This window comes from Diplotaxodon limnothrissa, linkage group LG17, assembly GCF_057381915.1.
Source record: "Diplotaxodon limnothrissa isolate DT_005_m linkage group LG17, D_limnothrissa_male_GT1.1, whole genome shotgun sequence".
In the NCBI taxonomy this organism is placed as follows: domain Eukaryota; kingdom Metazoa; phylum Chordata; class Actinopteri; order Cichliformes; family Cichlidae; genus Diplotaxodon; species Diplotaxodon limnothrissa.
Window position 1 is genome coordinate 19,830,820 of NC_140612.1, and position 22,066 is coordinate 19,852,885.

The following is a 22,066-nucleotide window of genomic DNA, read 5'->3' on the forward strand; positions in this document are numbered from 1 at the left end:
GTCTCACCCGTTTGTTCTTCCTGCTGTCCGCCGTTAGTCTCTTCTGGTCGTTCTCGTTAAGGTTTGTGCTCTGTAGTTTAGTTGATCCCAGTATAGTTTAGTTCTAGCTCCATTTGCCGTTTGTATTTACTTTCATGTTCAATAAACCACCTTTACACCTTCACGACTGCCTGCATTTGGATCCTCCTTCATTTCCTCCACACGGCTCACCTCACTCGCCGTGACAGTACGGACCAGCCAGATATGGATCCAGCGGCATTCACCCCACCCACGGAGCTTCGGGACCTCATCACGAACTCCGCATCAAAAATAATCAACCTGTGGCTAGAGCATGAGGGAGAAGCATTCCTCCACGTTCTGGAAGCCAGACTGCAACAGCTGCTCACGGATTATCCCTGGCTATTGGACTCACTACACCCACTCGTGCAAGACTTCATCCTTCACGAACTTCACCTACACCCACCAGCCGCTACCGCTTCCCAACCCAGCCGGACGCCGGAGGTTTTGCCCGGCCCGCCGGAGGTTTTGCCCGGGAGGAAGCGACGATCGAGCCGTCGGCGCGTCGCCCCACAGCCGGAGATTAGGACTTCGGAACTGCCGGCTGTGGTGAGTGGAAAAGACGCTCCGTCTGTTTCACCAGTTCATATGACTGTTTATACCGGGGCTGTGTTCGTTGAGTCAGCTGCTCAGCCGGTAGCTCGGTTAGGTGCCCAGCAGTCGCTAACTCAGTCAGTTGTCAATCATCACCTCCATTACAGTCACAGTCAGACCCAGTAGACACCATGTTACAGTCCATAGCCCAGTCAATAGCTCAGTTGGCAAGAGATTCATCAGCCTTATTATCAGTTCAGCCAGCCACTCCACCACCTGTTACTACTTCGCTACCTGTAGTTCAGTTGCCACCAGTTCAGCAGCCTGTCCACTCATTTACCCAGCCTTTATCCACACAGCCTCATTACAAGCAGGGAACACACTCCACACAAACTTTTGCTGGTTCATTTAAGCTGGCCATCTCAGAGACAGTTGCTCCGTCTAGGGCCTCCCCAGAGGCTGGGTGTCAGTCACCAGCCAACTCTGGACCCCTAGAGGTCAAGACGCCAGCACCAGCAGCCTCACCGGAGAACTCACCAGAACAGTCTCGGCTCTCAGCACCCCCTGAGAGTTCAAGTGAGTTCACCCGTCCGCCTCAGTCCTCTTCTGAGTGTATTGGGGAACACTTTCAGCCCTCTGAGGACTGTATCCCACTGTTGCTGCCTGAGTCTAGCCACGGTGCTGCTCAGTCCCAGCCAGTGTCCACACTGGCAGAGGTCTCCGTACCTGCTGCTTCAGAGACTGGTTCCACTGGAGGGCCTGAGGAGCCCGTCCAGTCTCAAGTCATGTTAGCTGGGGGTTCAGGTGAACCCAGCCAGCGTCCTGCCTCGTCGGCTGGAGGGCCCGAGGAGCCCGGCCAGCCTCAAGTGTCGTCTGCTGGGGGTTTAGGAGAACCCAGCCAGCCTCAAGTGTCGGCTGCTGGAAGGCCCGTGGAGCCCGTCCAGCCTCAAGCCACGTCTGCTGGAGGGCCCGAGGAGCCCGTCCAGCCTCAAGCCACGTCTGCTGGAGGGCCTGTGGAGCCCGTCCAGCCTCAAGCCACGTCGGCTGGAGGGCCCAAGGAGCCCGTCCAGCCTCAAGCCACGTCTGCTGGAGGGCCCGAGGAGCCCGTCCAGCCTCAAGCCACGTCTGCTGGAGGGCCCGAGGAGCCCGTCCAGCCTCATGCCACGTCTGCTGGAGGGCCCGAGGAGCCCGTCCAGCCTCATGCCACGTCTGCTGGAGGGTCCGAGGAGCCCACCCAGCACCACGCCTCGTTAGCTGAGGGTCCTGGAGGACCCAGCCAGCACATCCTCACACCTGCTGGTGGTCCTGGAGGACCCAGCCAGCACATCTCCACATCACCTCCTGCAGCATCACCGCCGTCAGGTTCTGCAGCCGTCCCGCTGCCGTCAGGTTCCGCAGCCGTCCCGCTGCCGTCATCATCATCTTCGCCTGGTCCAGCCTCCGTGTCTTCATCATCTTCGCCTGGTCCAGCCTCCGTGTCTTCATCTGCGCCTTGTCCAGCTTCCGCTCCGCCTTCGTCTGGTCTAGCTTCAGCTCCGCCTTCGTCTGGTCCAGCTTCCGCTCCGCCTTCGTCTGGGCCAGCCTCCGTGTCTTCATCCACGTCTGGTCCAGCTTCAGCTCCGCCCTCGTCTGGTCCAGCTTCAGCTCCGCCCTCGTCCGGTCCAGCCTCAGCTCCGCCCTCGTCCGGTCCAGCCTCAGCTCCGCCCTCGTCTGGTCCTGCCTCGTCTGGTCCTGCCTCGTCTGGTCCTTCCTCGTCTGGTCCTGTGGTTGCCACGCCGCCATCGGTGCCAGCTTGACCCGTTGCGCCTCGCCTCTGCCGGCCGTTTTCCGGGCCTCTAAGATGGCATCATGGCCTTCGGGGTCGGCCTCCTGAACTGTTTGCCCGTCGCCGCCGTTGCCGTGTGCACGGTCGGCCTCCTGAACTGTTTGCCCGTCGCCGCCGTTGCCGTGTGCACGGTCGGTCCCCAGAACTGTTTGCCCGTCGCCGCCGTTGCTGTGTGTATGGTCGGCCCCCTGACTGTGTTATGGACTAGTGAACAGTCGTGTTTTGGTTCTGGACTCTCGTGCTCGGACTCTTTGTGTTTCGGGCCCTCCTTCCTGGGCCCCCTCTGCCCGCCCTGGCTTGGTGCTTGTGCTTTTTGTTTGGGGCTGTCGGGAGCCAGCCCTTTGAGGGGGGGTACTGTCACGGGTCTGGGTCCGGATTGTGTTCTACAATAACCAGTACACATTATTGATACTCATTAACTCAGCAATTGGTACAATAGATCGTTTACATTGTAGACTATGTACAAAAAGACAATATTGCCTCAAATAATCTGTGTATTTAAACCCTTGAGTCTGATGTTGTGCTCAATACCAGGATTATCTGAATGATTGGACAAGAGGAAGACTCCCCACAGGGTGCTAATGAAGACTCAAAATACATCTAGATTTAATATATTAAGATTATTGTTATGTGAAAATCCATGGAAATGGATTAAAACAGCATTGTTATGGCTTGGCAAACCATACACTAGTTGCTTCATATAGGGAAAAATATTCTAGAAATCCCATTTTTGACAAGAAAGTCAGCTGAGTGTAGATGTAACAAAAACAAAAACCCACACAAATCTGAAATTAAACACATTTATCAGATTTCGACTAAAATATGATGCATATTTTATTAAATTTCCCTCTTTAAGTCCTCAAATCCTTCTATTGTGGCTGACAGAGGTCGACATAAAAACATGACAGCAGCAGAGGAGGCTAATCTGACAGATGGGTACAATACATCCTCAAACACACACTCCCGCAGACACACAAACTTGTACTCCTATACATGTGAGGGCAATGACTTAGGCCCTGTTCAGATTGAGAGCTTACACTGTTTCTCTTATGTAACATATTTAAAAAAAATAGATGCAGACCCTATTTAATAGAGGTTTGAAAGATGATTCAAATATTTTTTTGCTTCACTTCCAAAACAAAACAGAACAGGCGGTGGACGTATGACAAAATGTACTGCTGGCACTCACAGAGAGACTGTTCTATAGGCAAAGTTATAAGAAATTATAAGGATTGTGTGGCATAAGCTACAAATAATAGACTAGACTATCTGTCCCCAACATCTGATTGGAGTTATATCTGAAAGTTACAAAAAAGCTTTAAAATTCCTCAAAGCTTTTCACCTTTCCTGTCACTGTGGCGACTATAATGCAACACTAGGTCAGCATATCAGTTACGTTCATCATTTTCCTGCATTTCATGCAACATAATTTTTATTTATATGGGAACAGTTCACAACAGTTATCTCAAAACACTTTGTACTGTAAGATAAAGACCTGCAATATTAGAAAGTAGCTCAGCCACAACAGTACCAACAATCATGTTTTCCAGTGAATACATCAACCTGACTTTGATTACTGACTGCTTCTAAAACTCTGTGTGGGATTAAGTAGTTTTGATTGAAATGCCTTGAACGCACCTGGATAGATTGAAATTAAACTTTTTATGAAGATATGGACAATAACTTTGGTGATCACCTGACTTTTTAAATAACACCATCTTTAAAACTTTGTTCATGCTGAGAAAAATACAGTGGCCATACACTTGGTCCCCCACTTGGGGTTAACTTAGCTAGTATAGCAGCCTGGTCTGTAAAGTTCTGCTGACCTAGGTGTGACTGAGTCAAGCGAGCATGACATGTTTATACAACATAGCTCATTCACCCATTCACATCCATTCATACAGCCATGTCGAAGCGCTTTCTATTTAACATTCACACACATTCATACATGGAAACATTGAAGAGCAACTAGGGGCTAGTATCTTGCGTAAAGATATTTGCCATTTTGATGGAGCAGTCAGGAATTGAACCTTCTGATTAGTAGATGACCCTCTCTACACCTACTCCAAGGATAAAGATAAGATAAAGATCCTACAATAATACAGATGAAACAATCAGATGACCCCCTATGAGCAAGCACTTGTCAACAGTGGAAAGGAAAAACTTCCTTTTAACAGGACGAAAGCTGTACACATACATGTAGCGTCACTGTCACGCACTACACATCACACACATTCACTTTCCCTGGAATCTATCGGTCCACCCGTTGGCAGGTGATTGCTAGGCAACATGATGATTTAATAATATAGATTAAAAAATAAATTTGAGGGGCCTTATATGCTCCTGTCTTGTCCAAGTTGTCATGGTCCTGGGCCATGTGGGCCCAGTATTCTTAGTTTTCATGTATTTTTGTATTTTGTTCTTTATTTAGGCCATGCTTCCTGGGTTGATCTGTTACGTTGTTCCTTATGTGTTTTCCCTTCGTGATTCTTACCCCCTGTGTGCCCCTCTGTGTATTTATGAGCCCTCGTCTCTCTTTGTGCTTTATTCTATGTTTTCCCCAGCCCGTTATGTCTGCGTTCTCCCCGTGCTCTCTCTCCTCCTGTTTGAACCTCTGTGTACTTCCTGCTTTACTTTGCCCATCTCCCATCAGTGTTACGTTCACTCCTGCCGTGTCTTGTTATGATTATCAGTGTCACCTGTGTTCCCCGTGTGCATCCACTTCCCCTGATCATCCCTCATGTGTATTTAGTCTCTGTGTTTCGTACAGTCTGTGTCGCGTCGTCTGTGTTCCCACCCTCCGTGTTTCCATGCCCGGTCTATTGTATTCCAAGTCATAGCCTTACCTTAGTTTATTCCCAGTTTAGGTTTCTGTTTAGTTATTGCTCTTGTGCTGCCCTTATTCTGGTTTGCTTCTGTTGTATTCATCAGCCACAATAAAAGGCTCGCTTTTGTTTAAGTCCACTTCCTTATCACTCGTGTCTGCACCTGAGTCCTCCACGCACTTTCCACTCGGTCCGTCACAGCGGACCGTGACAGTACGACGCGACCATGTCGGACTCAGCGGACATTTCGGAGGAGGTGGGAGAGGAGCTGAACAGGCTCTGCCGCGTAATGGATCGCATCATCGGATGCACGGATCCGAGAGTGGTTTCCACGGGATTGGCGGCCGTGGACGCCATTATGTTGCGGGAGCCGCGGTTGCGACAGCTCCCCCGCCTCGTCGAGGCATTTGACTCCCTGGGCCCCCTGAAGGAGGAGCTTCGTGCCCGTGCGCTGGCCCAGAGGGTCCTGGATGCCGCCTCAGCACCCACACCTCCACCCCGTAAACGGGTGTCGGCGCCGCTGCCTCATGAGCCAGAGGCTGCGACAGGGGGAACGCTGAGGCCCACTTCCACTCAGCCATCGCCTCACCGTGGATCGGCTTCCTCGTTTCCGCCACCGTCATGCTGCACTAACCGGCACACGGAGGCGGTGGAGGCCATAGACTTCGGGGACGATGAGCGTCAGCAGGTGTTACGGGCTTATCGGGAGGACGAGCTCCGGTGGAAACCCTGGCTCATCCCAGAGGAGGAACTCTCACCTGCTGCACCGCCTACCAGCCGCTCGCCGTCTCCAACCCGCTCAGACTTCGCTTCCCCTGCCTCGCCGTTAGCGAGGATATGGGCAGAGGAGGGTGTTGCCGCTACGCCACCCTCTGCAGTGGTGGCATCAGCGCCCATCGCGCCAGCTACCAGAAGGGGGCGGCGCCGGCGCCGCCGTTGCACCGCACTAACTCCGGTGAGTGACTGCGTTTTTGCGCCTCACGTCCCTTCTATGAAGCAGAGTGAGATGAGTGTTGATTTGCCGGGACCGGAGACTATAACGGAATTGGGCTCCAGAGCTGAAAAAACTGTGTGTAACTGTTTTGAAGGAGCACACAACGAAACCACAGACCATGTTCTTGTCTCTGTAGAATCCAGGACTTTTTCTAGTGTTGCTCCCATAGCCGCACCACATGGAGCAAAGGTTCATGAGACAGCGAAAGGGATTCACAGGTCGACTGTACAGTCTGCTTCTGAGCCTGCTAGGAATGGCGTGAGCTTTCTCTCCGCCTCAGACTGTTATCTACTGCAGCAAACTCGTACAGCCGAGACGGAGTGTTACCCCCGCGTGCAGATCGTAGTGGAGTCTAGTTCCGTATTCCCTGATGGTGGGATTGCAGACAGTGCTCAAGACCAAATGCACAGGAACGTGAGCTCTGATGCTACTGCTTCTCAGTCGCAGACTGTTAGGCCAGCCATAAGCATGCCTGCCTCTTTATGTGACTCTGAATCCAGCTACGGACTTATGTGCAATCCTACCATGAACTATTGTGTTGACAATACCGACAGGGAGTTGGCATCTACTACTTGAGTTACCGAAAGTGTTCATGACCTGAGAAATTATGTTTTCAAAGCTTGTCATGCTAACAGTGTTCTATGTGCTGCCTCACCAGTCGCTTCTGAGCTTAAGACTCTCCCCAGGGCCTCCTCAGATGCCACGTCAGCTGGAGGGTCCGAGGGGCCCGTTCAGCCTCCCGTCTCCGCTGGAGGGTCCGAGGGGCCCGTTCAGCCTCCCGTCTCCGCTGGAGGGTCCGAGGGGCCCGTTCAGCCTCATGCCACGTCAGCTGGGGGGCCCGAGGAGCCCGTCCAGTCCCACGCCACGTCAGCTGGAGGGTCCGAGGGGCCCGTTCAGCCGCCTGTCTCCGCTGGAGGGTCCGAGGGGCCCGTTCAGCCTCCTGTCTCCGCTGGAGGGTCCGAGGAGCCCGTCCGGCCTCACGCCTCGTCTGCTGGAGGGCCCGAGGAGCCCATCCAGCCACCTTCTGCTACGCCTGGTCCAGCCTGTGCTTCGTCTGCTGCAGCTCCGGCCTGTGCTTCGTCTGCTGCAGCTCCGGCCTGTGCTTCGTCTGCTGCAGCCTCAGAGTCTTCGTCTGCTGCAGCCTCAGCCTGTGCTTCGCCTGGTCCCGCCTCAGCCTGTGCTTCGTCTGGTCCCGTGCCCACCGGGCCTCGGCCAGTACGCCTGACACTGGAGAACCGCCGCTGCCTTGCGCACTGCCGGCCCCCTGAACTGCTTCGCCGCCGCCGCTGCCTTGCGCACTGCCGGCCCCCTGAACTGCTTCGCCGCCGCCGCTGCCTTGCGCACTGCCGGCCCCCTGAACTGCTTCGCCGCCGCCGCTGCCTTCCGTGCGGTCGGCCTCTGGATCTGTTCTGTCACCGTGGCCACCTTTCCCGTGGCCGGCCTCCGGAACGGTTGGACTGGACTTTTGTGTTGTCGCCTCTCGGGTTGGCCTTCGGGCCTCTTTGGACATTCGCCTTCCTGTTCTGGACTCTTTTGTGTATTTGTGGACTCAGTTTTGTTCTCGTGCTCCTTGTTTTTGGTTCGTTTTGTTCCCTCCGTCCTGGTCCCCCGCCTCCCGCCCTGGGTGGGGTGTTTTCTGTTTCGCTTGTGTTTTGTTTCTCGGGTTTGGGCTGTCGGGAGCCAGCCCTTTAGGGGGGGGTGGTGTCATGGTCCTGGGCCATGTGGGCCCAGTATTCTTAGTTTTCATGTATTTTTGTATTTTGTTCTTTATTTAGGCCATGCTTCCTGGGTTGATCTGTTACGTTGTTCCTTATGTGTTTTCCCTTCGTGATTCTTACCCCCTGTGTGCCCCTCTGTGTATTTATGAGCCCTCGTCTCTCTTTGTGCTTTATTCTATGTTTTCCCCAGCCCGTTATGTCTGCGTTCTCCCCGTGCTCTCTCTCCTCCTGTTTGAACCTCTGTGTACTTCCTGCTTTACTTTGCCCATCTCCCATCAGTGTTACGTTCACTCCTGCCGTGTCTTGTTATGATTATCAGTGTCACCTGTGTTCCTCGTGTGCATCCACTTCCCCTGATCATCCCTCATGTGTATTTAGTCTCTGTGTTTCGTACAGTCTGTGTCGCGTCGTCTGTGTTCCCACCCTCCGTGTTTCCATGCCCGGTCTATTGTATTCCAAGTCATAGCCTTACCTTAGTTTATTCCCAGTTTAGGTTTCTGTTTAGTTATTGCTCTTGTGCTGCCCTTATTCTGGTTTGCTTCTGTTGTATTCATCAGCCACAATAAAAGGCTCGCTTTTGTTTAAGTCCACTTCCTTATCACTCGTGTCTGCACCTGAGTCCTCCACGCACTGTGACGGACCGTGACACAAGTTTGGGCAGTCACTTCCTGACTGTGTAGACAGAGTTCATGGACAGGCATGCTAAAGTTTCATGGTGGTGTTTTATTGTGAGCTTTAGGTGGGGAACAAAAAGGACAAAGTGTTTATTTCCAGCACAATTCCAGAAATACTTCACTCTTTGTAATGATATGTACCTTCTCATACTCCGGTACAGTCTGGAAAGATAATTATTTTCTTTTAAAAAGGCAAAGTATGCACTATGATTAGAATTAGACGTTTATTCTTTGCACATAACAGGTCAATAACAGCTAAACCTTCCACTAAAAGTCTATTTTCCAATTAAACTCTTTCTGACTCAACCAGCTGATTATTGAAAGCTTCAGACAACTTTCTGTCTTCTTTTGTAAGCCTCTCTGTATATTTGCATGCGTTTGAGAGAGATAAATGGCTTCAGGATGAAATGGAGTGCAAAGCTGCAGACAAAACACTACTTTATCACTTTCCTTTCTTCTCACTTGCTCCTCTAAACTAACAAACCAGATGAAGAAAGATGCACAAAAAAGACAAAAAAGTGAAAAAATACCAAAACAAAAGAAAAAAAAAAACATCAGTACTACATTTTTTATGACATGTCCAATAATATTTATGACTTAATATACTTTACACATCACATATTATGGCTTAACATTGTTATTCATTCTGTTTCTTTGCTTCACACCAGCAGCAGCCTGAAGGCAGCGTTCATCAAGACTGAGCACAGAGAAATGTCGGTATGAGGCCATATCCTGAAGGAAATTAAATAGAAGCAAGCCGTTTCTCCATCAGGCAGAGGCACCACAATATTTATAGCAGAGCCTTTTATTTTCATCATCAAAATCACCCCATATTACATGAACAGTTCAGTTTGGACACACTTCATCCAAATTTTATGGTTTTGAGATATTCTAATACTTCTGCTGCCACTCCAATAAAGAGGACATCAATTTCAGGCATTTAATTACCCATGAAATATTATTCATCCAGTGTACTGGAGGTAGATATAGTTCATGGATTACTTCAGGTCATGTTCACAAAAACGAATAAACACGTACTTTACATTAAATCTTAAGACTACAGCATATAATGATACTTCAGACAGTTACAGCTCAGCTCTCTTAGATGTATAAAGCTCAACAGCATCAAGAAGATCTTAATTAAAAATGAGAACTTCAAGGATTAGAAGCCTCCAATTTTTTTTTATTGTGATCACTGGAAGATAACAAGCTGTTCTCTGCTCCTCAGTGAAATTCATACTCAGCCTCGCACTGTAAATACAGCAATGTTATTTCATTTAACTGTGTTACATTGTTTTGGTGTACTTATATTGAGTTGTTTACACTATAGCTGTTCATCCTTGTTTGAATTCATCATTTCCATGTGGCATGTTTAAGTAAGGAACAGTTCTGAAATTACAAACACAAAGAATCATGGGACTATTTTTTTTTTTTTTTTTTTACTTCTAGCAGTGCCAGGTGATTGGCACACCATCTTTGCATTTACTAATGAACTTCTGTTATTCTGTAGTGTGCTGGGACCTAGGAGACACACACACTGAAGTCCCACAGCTGGTGCTGCACACAAAACCAGAAGGAGAAGCTGAGAATCCCAGGCTTCCCTCACCCCAGCCGCCTCTTCCACCTCATCCAGGGGAACACAGAGTCATTCCCAAACCAGCTGAGAGTTATAATCTTGTCAGTGAATCCTGGGTCTGTCCTGGGGCCTCCTTCTGGTAAGACATGCCCAAAACACCACAATCAGAGGCATCTGTGAGGTATCCTAGTCAGACGCCCAGACCACCTGAACTGCCTCCTTTGGAAAGAGGTGGCTTTACTCGGAGACTCTTCCAAATGACTGAACTCCTCACCCCAGAGAGCCCAGCCACCCTTTGAAGGAAACGTATATCTAGAATCTTATTGTTTTGGTCACTACACAGAGCTTGTGACCATAGGTGAGGGTAGTAAAGGAGATTGTAGACTAAGTCACCAACTTCGCTTTACCCTATGCTCTGTCATAAAAGATGCTCCAATCTCATGGTCGCTTCTTCAGTCATTCATAAACAAGACCCTGGAGGCTGGAGGTCCCCACCTGATGAAGCCAACCCCTGGCTAATCATAGTTAAGTTTTAATACTTTTATCATTTCAGGTTCATAAACTCAATCTGTTGAAGTTGAACTACTTTAATGTAGAGAAGAGCTCATTCATTGGATATACTATGTTAAGTTCATGTGACTTCATTTGCTGGAATACTACACAAAAAAAGTATAGCTGACGCCTCTTAAATTGGCCTAAAATTCTGACTGATAATGAGTTGTCCCTATTCCATAATTCTGATTCTTATGACTGAATAACAATGTTTGATTGTTGGTTTTCTTTCAGTAATGTTGGAGGATCTTTGCAATGCATAACAGCCTCAAGATGACCACTGCTATAAACCGGTAACACAAAGTTGCCCATAGTGTGATAGACTGGTGACCTGGTGCACACCACCTTTTGCCCTTCAGCAGCTGGGATAAGCTCCGGCGCCCACACCCCGCCACCCTGAATCACATAAGCATATTATTGATGGATAGATAGACAAAACATAAAACACTTGCATATATTTTTTCACTCTTCTCTTTTGAAGAAACACCTCTGCAATGTACATAAAACTCTGCAACACTGTACTGTGCGTAATTTTTAGTTTTTGCTGTCATTATCTTACAGGTGAAATCTCATCAGTGTCTGCTAATGCTAATTCTTTAAGTCTACATCTAGCTTTATATGGTTACCCGGATTAATATAAATGTTGAATATGTTCCTAGTTTAAACTGGAGATTTTGAAAATAACACTTCCTGGGTGCTGAGTGTATAAAAAGCAAATGTTGTAGGTCTGTATAAAGCTCACTGGTAAATGAGAATAAGGCTGAATGTTTTGGGTATTTTTTACAGAGCTCTGTTCTCTTTCTGTCTTTGTTCATCTTTTCGTATCCTTTATTCTTCTTTAACGGATGTCGTTTCCATTCTTTCTCTCCATCACTTTGTTTCTGCGCCTCTTTGTTTCTCCGTCTCCTACGCTCTACTTTTTTTCTCTCTCTCTCCGTCTCATACTACGTCTGTCTTCGCTGTTTAAGCTTGTTCGCCTGGTCACACTCCCTCCCTCTTTCTCTTTTCTGACTAAAACCTTTAAATTTCCTTCTGCTTCATCGTGTTTGTCTGCTCGTCACGTATTTGATGTCATACTGTAAAAACAGGATCATCCTCTCTGCTTTTGTTGTTGCCCGGGGAAATTTGTAACACGCACACACAAACAGAGCTCATTGGTGTAGCCATTGAAGTCATTTTGACTTCTGTCACATTTGGTGTGTTCATAACCAGACCATTTGCATTTGTTAGAGGAAAATTTATTTTTTAATTTTTAACTTGTGTTTCATGTCAATGTTCACTATTAATTTTATTTCCCTTTTTCATGTCAGACTGATGCAGTTGAATATAAAAGACCACTAGTGATATCGCAGCAGCTCATGGGTTCGGGCTGAGCCACAGGGGTTTGTTTCAGTCTCAGCACGATAACATATAAACAAATTTAGCCTCTGTAGGTGGGTCACTTTCTCTGAAGGAACATTTGTATCTTATGAACATTATTTAAACCCTCATGCTGGTGTGCCGCCCTGCCTGCATGAGTGGTGAGAAATGTACAAGACCTCTGAGCTAAATCCTGAGCAGCTTTCAGAAATACACAGACACATAAACTATGACAAGTCTGATACCCACAAACAGCCTGTTTTCTTTTGCAAAGAATGCAGAGTTCTTTGAAAGTCACAAGACATTTTTAACATGCACCTGGATGTTCATGAAGTCGAACGAAAAATGGTAAATATTGCATTTATATGTTAAACACATTTTCAGTAAATTGATTGACATTGTTTTTAGAGCTTTTAGTTCTTCTTTTCAGACTACAAGACATAAAATGTCCAAAATTCACAAAAATCTAATTTACTAAATACACTTTCATTTATTAATAAAGAAATTTTACAAAATGCAAACAAGATATTAGTTTTGATGACCAAATTAGATACATTTTTTAAAATTAAAGCATAATCCAAACATTTCTTGCTGACCAAGAAAGAAGCCCCTGCTTCAAAGTTCACCCTTTCAGGCTCAACTAGAATGCCTACTTAGACAAGCCAAATGGCTACAGTTTCAAGTTGTGTTTGGAGGAGTAAAGGTGAGGCTTTTAAACCTATGAACACCAACTGGCAAGCATGGTGGTGGTAGCGTCATGCTCAGGGCTGGAAAACAAGGAAAACAGCCAGTTTAAGCAAGATCTTTATATAATTCCTGAGTCGAATTATCTGTAAGCCACTTTGCAACCCACCTTCACCCCAACTCTTTGTTTCATGCTGATGTCATGTCATGCCATTCTGACTTAATGGCTTATCTGTTATTGTTCCCTGCATGAGGCTTTTCATGTAAGAATATTGACAAGCTCCCTCAACAGATGGGAAGAGAAAAAAAAATCATATTTTCTTCTCATCTCTTCACCATCAGTCCACCTACAGTGTTTTGTGTACTTAATTGAGATATATGGTTGCAATCCTCATAAGCAACAAAACAAGACAAACCGAGTCTAATGAAGAATGACGTTTTAAGAATTATTTGCACAATACATATAATTCATACCATAATAAATGAACAGCAGGTGATGACAATTCTTAGATATACTCAAATCATTTGTTTTATTAGTATTTCAGTGTTATTTGTGTCCTTTCTTGCATATCAGACACACCTGGTCCTCAACAGGTGTGGTGACATTTAATGTTGTTTTTCCAGAAGTAAGCTACCAATTACTGACCAGTCTGCACTTATTTTAACTTCCAACAGCTGTGAGTGTCTTTTGCACATCAGATTTACATAATTCTGTGCTAACAGGTTAACCCGAGCCACCAGTTTGAGTCTAGTGGTTCAATTTTATTTCACTAAGACAAGCAATCCAGCATAGTCAGCTTCTGTCAGCCTGAATCTATGGCTTATGTGACAAAATACCACATTATAGCAGAATGAGACACTAATGAACAGACATGTGACTAAGCTCACAGTGGATGCATTTAAATGAAAGAAAATTCTGTTCTGTGTCTGCCAACAGTTCAAGGAATGAATGAACTCAGTTTATAACAAAATTGTCACCACCTGCTGTTTTCTTTTTGGTTTTGGGGGATTTTTTGTTTTGTTTTTTTCATCAAACCCATCATTTTGTGTGCTTGTGCTCCATTTTCACATGAGGTTGCATTAATTACATCTTCGGCGAAAAGTGTGAAGCCCACATATTGAGTATGAAACATCTTTAATTCGAGTGGGCATGTCCTTAACTTGGCTCTGTCAGCCAGCGTGAAACCCTCCATATTTCAATTGCAAATATACAAATGATTTTTTATTGCATTCATTCAACTTTAGTAAAGTTTTATGACTAATATAGTCAGGGGAACCTTATTCTTCTAAAACCAGAATTACATGATCCCAGCTATCACAATCTCTTTAGCAAATGCCTCCTGTCAGACTCAATAATACATACATTTTAAAAAGGATTTATATATTCTCTCTCTTATACTCTGCATCCAAATAATCTGCTCTCATCCATCATTTCTAGTTGATCTAAATTCACTTCAGTGAGATAAAAAGGTTTAAATTTATGAAAATAATCTTTTTTTTCAAGGAGTAGCTATTAAACAGGTGGTGAGGACATCAAACATTTTTAGGAAACATCTTTAGCTTAGGCTGCTGCCCCCGCGACCCGGCCCCGGACAAAGCGGATGAAGATGGATGGATGGATGGATCTTTAGGACAATGAGCAGGTGAAATTATGCAGTTATCATAGATTATGTAGTCTAAAGAGTAGGAAAATGTGGGGCTTACAGATGTATTGTTTCTGCACCATTTGTACAAAAATGTGTCTAGACAGAGTAAACATTTCTGAAAAGATTATTTTGTGCAAAATATTATATTGTGTAACCAATACTCATAATCCTAGTTAGTAAGTATTTATGAACACTGTGTTAAGAAATCAGTTACAATCAATGATCTCCAATCATATGAAATTTTACAGTCTGAATAATACCTTTCTTAAATGACATTATAGTATATATTCTATAGTATATTCACAATCCTTCGCAGTATGAATGGTAGTATAATGTCTGAGCCATCAGGTACGTTGCCTACCTGGTGACAAATCTCGTGGACTACCACCATGGTGAGTTCCATCTGATAGGATGAGGACGACACGTCTGCGTCCAACAGGATCTTCTGCTCCACGAAGACGCTCAGGCCCCAGTTCTCCATGGCGGCGTAGGGGTGTTTGGGCACAGCCAACAAGTCTGTAAACCAATCATGACAACAACAACACATTACGGCTTTTCAACACATGCTGAATGTTTTCCTGCATTAATAAACTCTCAGCGAGATTCCACCACTTAAATAACAGGAGGCGATCGCTGTGACAGAATGACTGCTGGCATCGGTGCGGTTCCCATTTCGGGTTAAAATTGAACTCATGAGTCATTTTAACTATGTGCCAAAGGAGCCTTTCATCCACACAACATAGATATATGGATTTTTCAAGATATAACTCTACATATATCTGTATGAGAGAGAAGCAGTCCGAGAGAGAGATCAGCTGAGATGTAACAAAAACGAGTAAATGTAGAGAAATGTCCTTTGGGTGGGGAAACTTGGGTTGTTTTTCAGAAAAGGCATTTCTCTCCAGTGAATGAGTGACCGGTTCAGGTCTTAATTTAAATTTAAAATCACAAACTTCTGGCATTTCAGCTGCAGCGACCTTCGTCAGAGGATCACTTGCAGACAACAGGAGACATTATTATTTCCTCTGAGAAGGAAAAGTTAAGGACAAAATAATACCTCAGTCATAAAGAGGAGCAGAAATGAGCAAAAAATTACATGAAATTTACCAAAAATATTCTCTTCATGAATTAAACAGTATTTCTTTGAGACACACAAGGAAAAAAAAGGCACTACTGTAACTAAGACTTGCTTCCATTTTGAAGCCTCTCCAAACCAATTCATATCCAATTCTTTACCCGCCATTCCTGAACCCTGAGAAAATCAAATACCTGGGTGTCATCAAACGTGCTGCCTCTTTGGCATTGATAGTGGGTACTCATTTTAACCCTTGTGGCTTGAAACTCATAGAGACCGGTCTTGAATTTTTTAAGGCAACTTTTCTACCTTAAAGTCACAATACAAAAGTTGATCTTTTAACATTTTAGGCTTCAGTCTCAGAGGCCTAGATACTCAGTTAAGGTTAGGATGACTCCCTGGCGACCACTGGTTGCTAGTGAAATATCTATATTTCTCCATAAACTGGTGAGTTAGTTAGTTGTCCATTTTGAAGAACATCATTAAACAGAAGTGGTGTCTTATGGAACAAACTATCAGCCACAATGCAGACTCTAGATGCCTTCCCTTCCCCCGAGTCACACGTCACCTCAGGTTAGGTCACATGTGGGTATAGGGCAAGATTTCATATTGGTTTCACTCTTAACCCACAGTGATAGTAATGACCCATAGCTTTTTTCATACTGTGGGCCACTATTGATTATATTACCATATGATCAATAGTGAGCCAACAACCTTCAAAACCACCTCCAAAGGGGTTAACCCCCACTAGGGGTTAAATACTTTCAACTTCTTGTCTGTAGAACCGAGGAAGCTTCTTGAACGGGACCCAAAACATCTTCACAAATCTAAAGATGTCCAGTTTTTTTCTAAACTCTGAGACAACCACCAGAATGGAAAATGGACACATTCATCTTCAAAGTACAATTTGCGTGTTTGGAAACGTGCTGATTTCAATGTAGGATGCAACTTTTACTTTGATGGCAAGCAGTCTCTCCTTTGATGATGATTTTTCACTTCCCACAGTTTTGCGAAAACTGTCTGGTGTGTCTTTGCAGTGTTTCCGTATTTTAGATAAAATAAGGAAAAGTATAATAGAGCCACTGTAATGGCATGTACTGTGGAAGAAAAGGCGGGGATAATATTTCCAATATGAAAATAAAACAGTCCAAACAAAAAGCAACAATCTGGCTAAAACAGAGAAGCAGGAATGTAAAAACACAGAAAGAATTAAACTGAAGACAAGTGAAACTAATAAGGGTGAAGAGCACAATCATAATCGCGGGAAGAAAGAAACAAGAAAAAGGAGGTAAATGCAGACAAATTCCTCACTTTGTCTACTCTAAGTGGAGAAGAGGAGGTTATTAGAAGAGAGATTAGAGGAGGCAACAAACATCTAACAAAATGAAGAATTCATACTGCAGAGCTGTGAAAGCGATGTCGATTAAACATGACATGTGACACAGATGCATCATCTGTCTGTTCTGTGTTACAGCCTTTCGCTCTACTTTGTTTTCTCTGTCAAACGAACCTAACACTGTTCATGACAAGTTATATATTTACTTTAAATTAATGCTGTGTCAAGAATATATAGCTATGATGAGTATTGAATCCCATATTATCACATCAGCAAACAGTGACAGGTAGATAGTTTGACTGATCATCTTCTAACCAATACAAATTATGAAGACACATCGTTTACAGAGTCTTACTTCTTTCATGGTTCTTAAGACTTTTTCCTTATATTTATTTGTGGACCTTCTGTTGCCTTGCATGTCCCTCCTCCTGATGGAGTATGCAGCAGCCAAAAACTGCAGTTACTCGAATGCCCACTAGAGGCCACCTCCAAAAGAGTCGATCTTCATAGACTTCCATGTCAAAATGTTCAAATTTAGAGCAGAAAACACTTGGTTCAAGTTGTGTGTGTGCTTTCTTTTTTTAATTTATATTTTTTAATGAAACCCAGGTTTATAATTATGATCATGGTTACTTTCATCAGCACCTGTAGTAAGCACCTGTCACTGAACTGGACCTCTTAACATCTGACTTCTGGGTATTGGTTAAAATTTTTGTACTGCTTAGAGGTATCTGTGTTACTATGGTACTATGGTGCATTACTAATATTGATAGACCTCAGAGTATTCAAACGAAAGTTAATAACTGATCAAATAAATGTCCTGGGGAGTTTCAAGATAGTTTCCAACAGGTGATAACTGCTTCTAGAAGGACTCTGACATTTACAGTTCACCAAGACTTTTCCTTCTCATCCACATAGGGTCATTTCTGTCTCAAAAAACAAAAGAAAAAAAGCTTCTAAAACACAAATTCTGAAGCTACAAAATGCAGAATCCAGAATGCAATGAGTGACATCACAGCATCTACATCCATCTTTCATATACAGAATATGTAACTATTCCCAGGGATTCTGAGGACAGATTGCATTTTTTTTTTATTTAATTAAAACAATAAAATATATTTTAATGAAATAAAAGGCTGAATCAATGTTTCCCCTCATTAAAAGCTTCAGGGTGCACCTTCTGCCTCAGTTTGCACCTTTTTGATGTTGTTCCATCACACGAACAGAAGTCACACTGTCAACAACACTTGAGCAAAACAGGACATCAGTGCTCTTCGGCAGCTGTCGCTCATCACATGATCTGAGGGTTATTGCTGGTGCTCTCACTCGGAGGTAGCAGCACATGCACAGAGGCAAATGTTTGCACACACTCATGTGAAACCTGTTGTCGGAGCAGTTTCAGAGCTAGAAACACTCCTGCTGGGAGCTCTCACACATCCACATGTTCCCACTGATATCTATCTGCTGGGTGTGTTGTGGAGTGTCTGAGTGCCTTCCTCTGTAATCACAGCCCAAAGGACAAGCAACTCAACTTTGGTGGACTGCTTTAAGTGAAGCCAGATTACAGGTGTTTAAGTGTAATCTTATATTATGGTACCCGCAGTGACTTAGTGATATTCGATAAACTCTACAATCTGCAGCACATATTGTAAACAGCTTAAAGGATTACTTTATAAAGGGTTCTTTACCGAGTGGCCCAAATGCAATGTTGATTTAATCGCTGCTGCTCTCAGAGAGGTGTTACCGAGGCATGTGCAAACATTCCTGAGGATGCTTTAATGTCTCCCATGACCTCTTCTGTGCAATCTCCAACACCCTGATGTTGTTTTGAAGTGCTCATGCTAAAGATAAGCAAAGTGTTTTCAACCTGTACATGGATGAAGATGTTTCTAATCAAGTACAAGCACCTGGTTATAAATGTCAGAGAGCTGAGGTATGAATACAGATTAGCAATGATGATATTTGGATAGCCTTGGGCACATTCACAAACCGACTCTTAGTGGGTTACTAACGCTGCGTGGGTGTTGCAAAACACGGAAGCTGTCTGTAGATAGTGCTCAGTATCAGCCCGGGGTGTAAAGTTAAGAGATATTTGAGGAAACACGCATAACAGAAGTTAACAGAAAAATAAAGAGGATTTAACGGGAGGCTGTTTGATGATACAATGCAAGTACTGCTTTCTCTTTGATGGATAGATTTATGTGGGAGAAATGGCCGGTTATTTCCATTAAAATGAATCCTTTAAAACGCTGATCTGAGGATTTTTTTTTTCCTCTAAAGTAAATCCTAACATCTGCATATTTTCTGTGCTCCTTATCTTTGTTTTATGTATCATCCTACACTCACTCTGGGAAAACAATGGTTGGAGATCACGACGAGGCCAAATATGTTGCAACCATGTACAACAAACAAAGATATTTCTCCACATAGTTAAAAAAAATTCTTAACCATGCATTTCAAAATAAAAGAAATATTTTATAACATTAATCACCTTTTTTAAAACCAAGAATTAAAAAAGAATGATGTTAGCTTCTGATTCGGTTACTCTGAGTACTCGTGGTGTACTTCTTCACAACAGCCACTCCTGCAAAAGCAAATAAGCGGCTCCACTGTTCTGTCTGAACGCTGAAGATTTCAGGTTGGGGAAAAACAAATCTAGAAATTTCATGGTATCCAGTTCAGTAGTTAAGACATTTCTATCAGAACTAAAGAGACTCACTGAGTGTTGTTTTGAGTCCATTCCATAGCATTCCAAGTCAGCTCAGCCTGCTAGTTAATCAGGTATGAACACATGTTACGATGCGACTCCTTGGACTGCCGGGTGGCCTCTTTTACCCAGCATGCATCTTCTGGCATCGGGAAGGCAGTCATGAGGACCTGCTGTGTTAACTGTTTTGAGGTAGCTAAATGTCTGTGGAGCCTGAGGGTTGGAAGCGTGCATGCCATATAACTCTATGTGTATCCTCACATGAAATATGAGGAGATACGATGTGAATTAATGTGGAAAAAACTTTATTGTTGTATTTCCACAATAATGATAATAATAACAGAGTGGATCTGGCACTCATGTAACTTTATATCGAAGCCTAATGGACTAAATGTCAAGACTGACTATGTAATGGGTAGGGAGCTGAAACTGTATGTTTTTGAAGTCTCAACGTTACAGCCTCAACATAATTAACAATATTTTTTTTTCTTTTGAGCCAGAAGTTCTTGTATTTGGATGAGATGGTAGAGTTATTAGCTCATATTAGACACTAGACTTTCACTCACCAAAACTGCAGCAAAACCTTTTGGATGGGCTGTACAATTAAGGGCAAGGACACGGGATCAAGGATGCTCCAAATACCTTGCATGGCGCTCTCATGGTGCTCAGCAAGCTGAAGGTGTGAAACACCTTCAATGGACTGAAAAACGCTCTTCTTCTGTAAAAAGGATGGCATGGCTTGAAGAAGACACACAAACCCAACCTCAGGATTCGCAAGATGCTTACTCATAAAATTTAGGCAATGTATGTTGTGTTATGTATAGTAAACACAAAGTCTGCATGGTATTTTGCATGAACGTGTGCTAATGGAAGGACCTAAATTGAGGCACAATAATGATCTGAGTTCATGTAAAGCATTGCAAACTGCAAGCAGCCAAGTCAGCACCCACTTGTCAATCAAGTAGCCACATTCAGAACACTGCAGTAATGCAGGTAATGCAACTGTAAGCCTTAAAGCAATATAAATGGGTATATATGGGGATAGGGAAAAATTCACCTTTGATACAGTTGTTATGAAGGTCAAATTGGCTGTTTATATAGAGCAAATGTTAATTTGTTGCAAATTTTAATATAGGAGTCTATGGGGACTGCATCATTGTTGGACTAGACTTCATTGGTCATTAGAGGAACTGTAGTTTCTAACATTTCAGGCTTGCTCTAACTTAAAATAAGAATCGTGACAATTAGAGTGGGCTTTTGATTTTGCCTGAAGGCTTAAAATCAGCTGCCACACATAGAAAATTTACTCTCACACTGCACTCTGTGGTTTTGTCCCAATTTTCCAGCATCGATGAACAAAACAACAGAAGAAAGAAGATCTCTGCTGCTTTCTCACACCAATGGCTGGTGAGGACAGTGAGCAAGTTTGCATGCAGATGTTCTTCATCTGTTCTAATTATCGCTTCTTCACACTAATAAAATTAAGAGAGTAAGAGAGAATTGTTGTTGGAGCTTGCTCACCCATGCTATATATATAAAGCTTTAAACAACCCTATATTGCAGATCAGTTGCACCCATCAAAAACACCTGCTTTGGTTTAAAGTTAGAGGTGTGAATTTTTTTTTACATTGATGATGTGTTTCTGACACCAAGATATTAATAGGAGAAACTGGAAATGTCATGAGGTTTACATGCCTAAACTCCATCAAAGAGAAGTTCTCAGCATCAGGAAAATAAATCAGGAATATAAATATTATTATATTGCCAATAATCAGAGGTGTGGACTCGAGTCACATGACTTGGACTCGAGTCAGACTCGAGTCATTAATTTTATGACTTTAGACTTGACTTGAAAAAATGTTCTAAGACTTGTGACTTGACTTGGACTTTTACACCAATGACCTGGGACTTGAATTGGACTTGAACCGGTTTACTTGAAAAGACTTGATATTTCACCCCAAATATAAAATTGAACATACATATTATATAGAGATTGAAAATGTGACGTCATTCAGGGGTAAAACCGCAAAGGATTCTGGGAACTCGTGGCAAGAGGTACTAGCGCACGCAGGCTTTCAATTGAAATCAGTCACACAGCGATAAAAAGAAACACAAAAATGGCAAGAAGCTGTTGTATTATTAACTGCAATAGCCGGTCGCATGACAGCCACGGGAAGCCGACGGGTAAAGAGATCGGTTGTTATCGGATTACGTCGTTGAAGAGAAATTGTTTGAGCCATGTTTCTGAAGTAACAAAGAGGCGACGGATGGCCTGGATTGCAGCCATTCAAAGATCAAATATAACGTCCCAGAACACTCCAGCTCACAGGTTAGTCTGCTCCAAGCATTTCCACAAAGGTCAGTGTTTTGTAGTAGTTAATACGTCATTTTCTTAACATAATTGGTGATATAGGTTACAAGCAAGTCTGGCGCTGAACAGAAATTGTCGCGCTATGCTCCTTTATTTATTGTGCATAAATAGTGAATTGTCCTGACATGATATT

At 44.1% G+C, this 22,066-nt stretch overlaps 1 protein-coding gene across 1 annotated transcript in view; it reads right to left on the minus strand.

Moving 5' to 3' along the window:
* The window catches only part of LOC146614922 (thyrotropin-releasing hormone-degrading ectoenzyme-like), a 279,130-nt gene that overhangs the window by 102,155 nt on the left and 154,909 nt on the right, over positions 1 to 22,066 (minus strand). Inside the window, exon 5 of the mRNA XM_085375895.1 lies at positions 14,806 to 14,960. Within this exon, the coding sequence (XP_085232021.1) occupies positions 14,806 to 14,960 (155 nt within the window). The remainder of the gene's footprint in view (positions 1 to 14,805; positions 14,961 to 22,066) is intronic.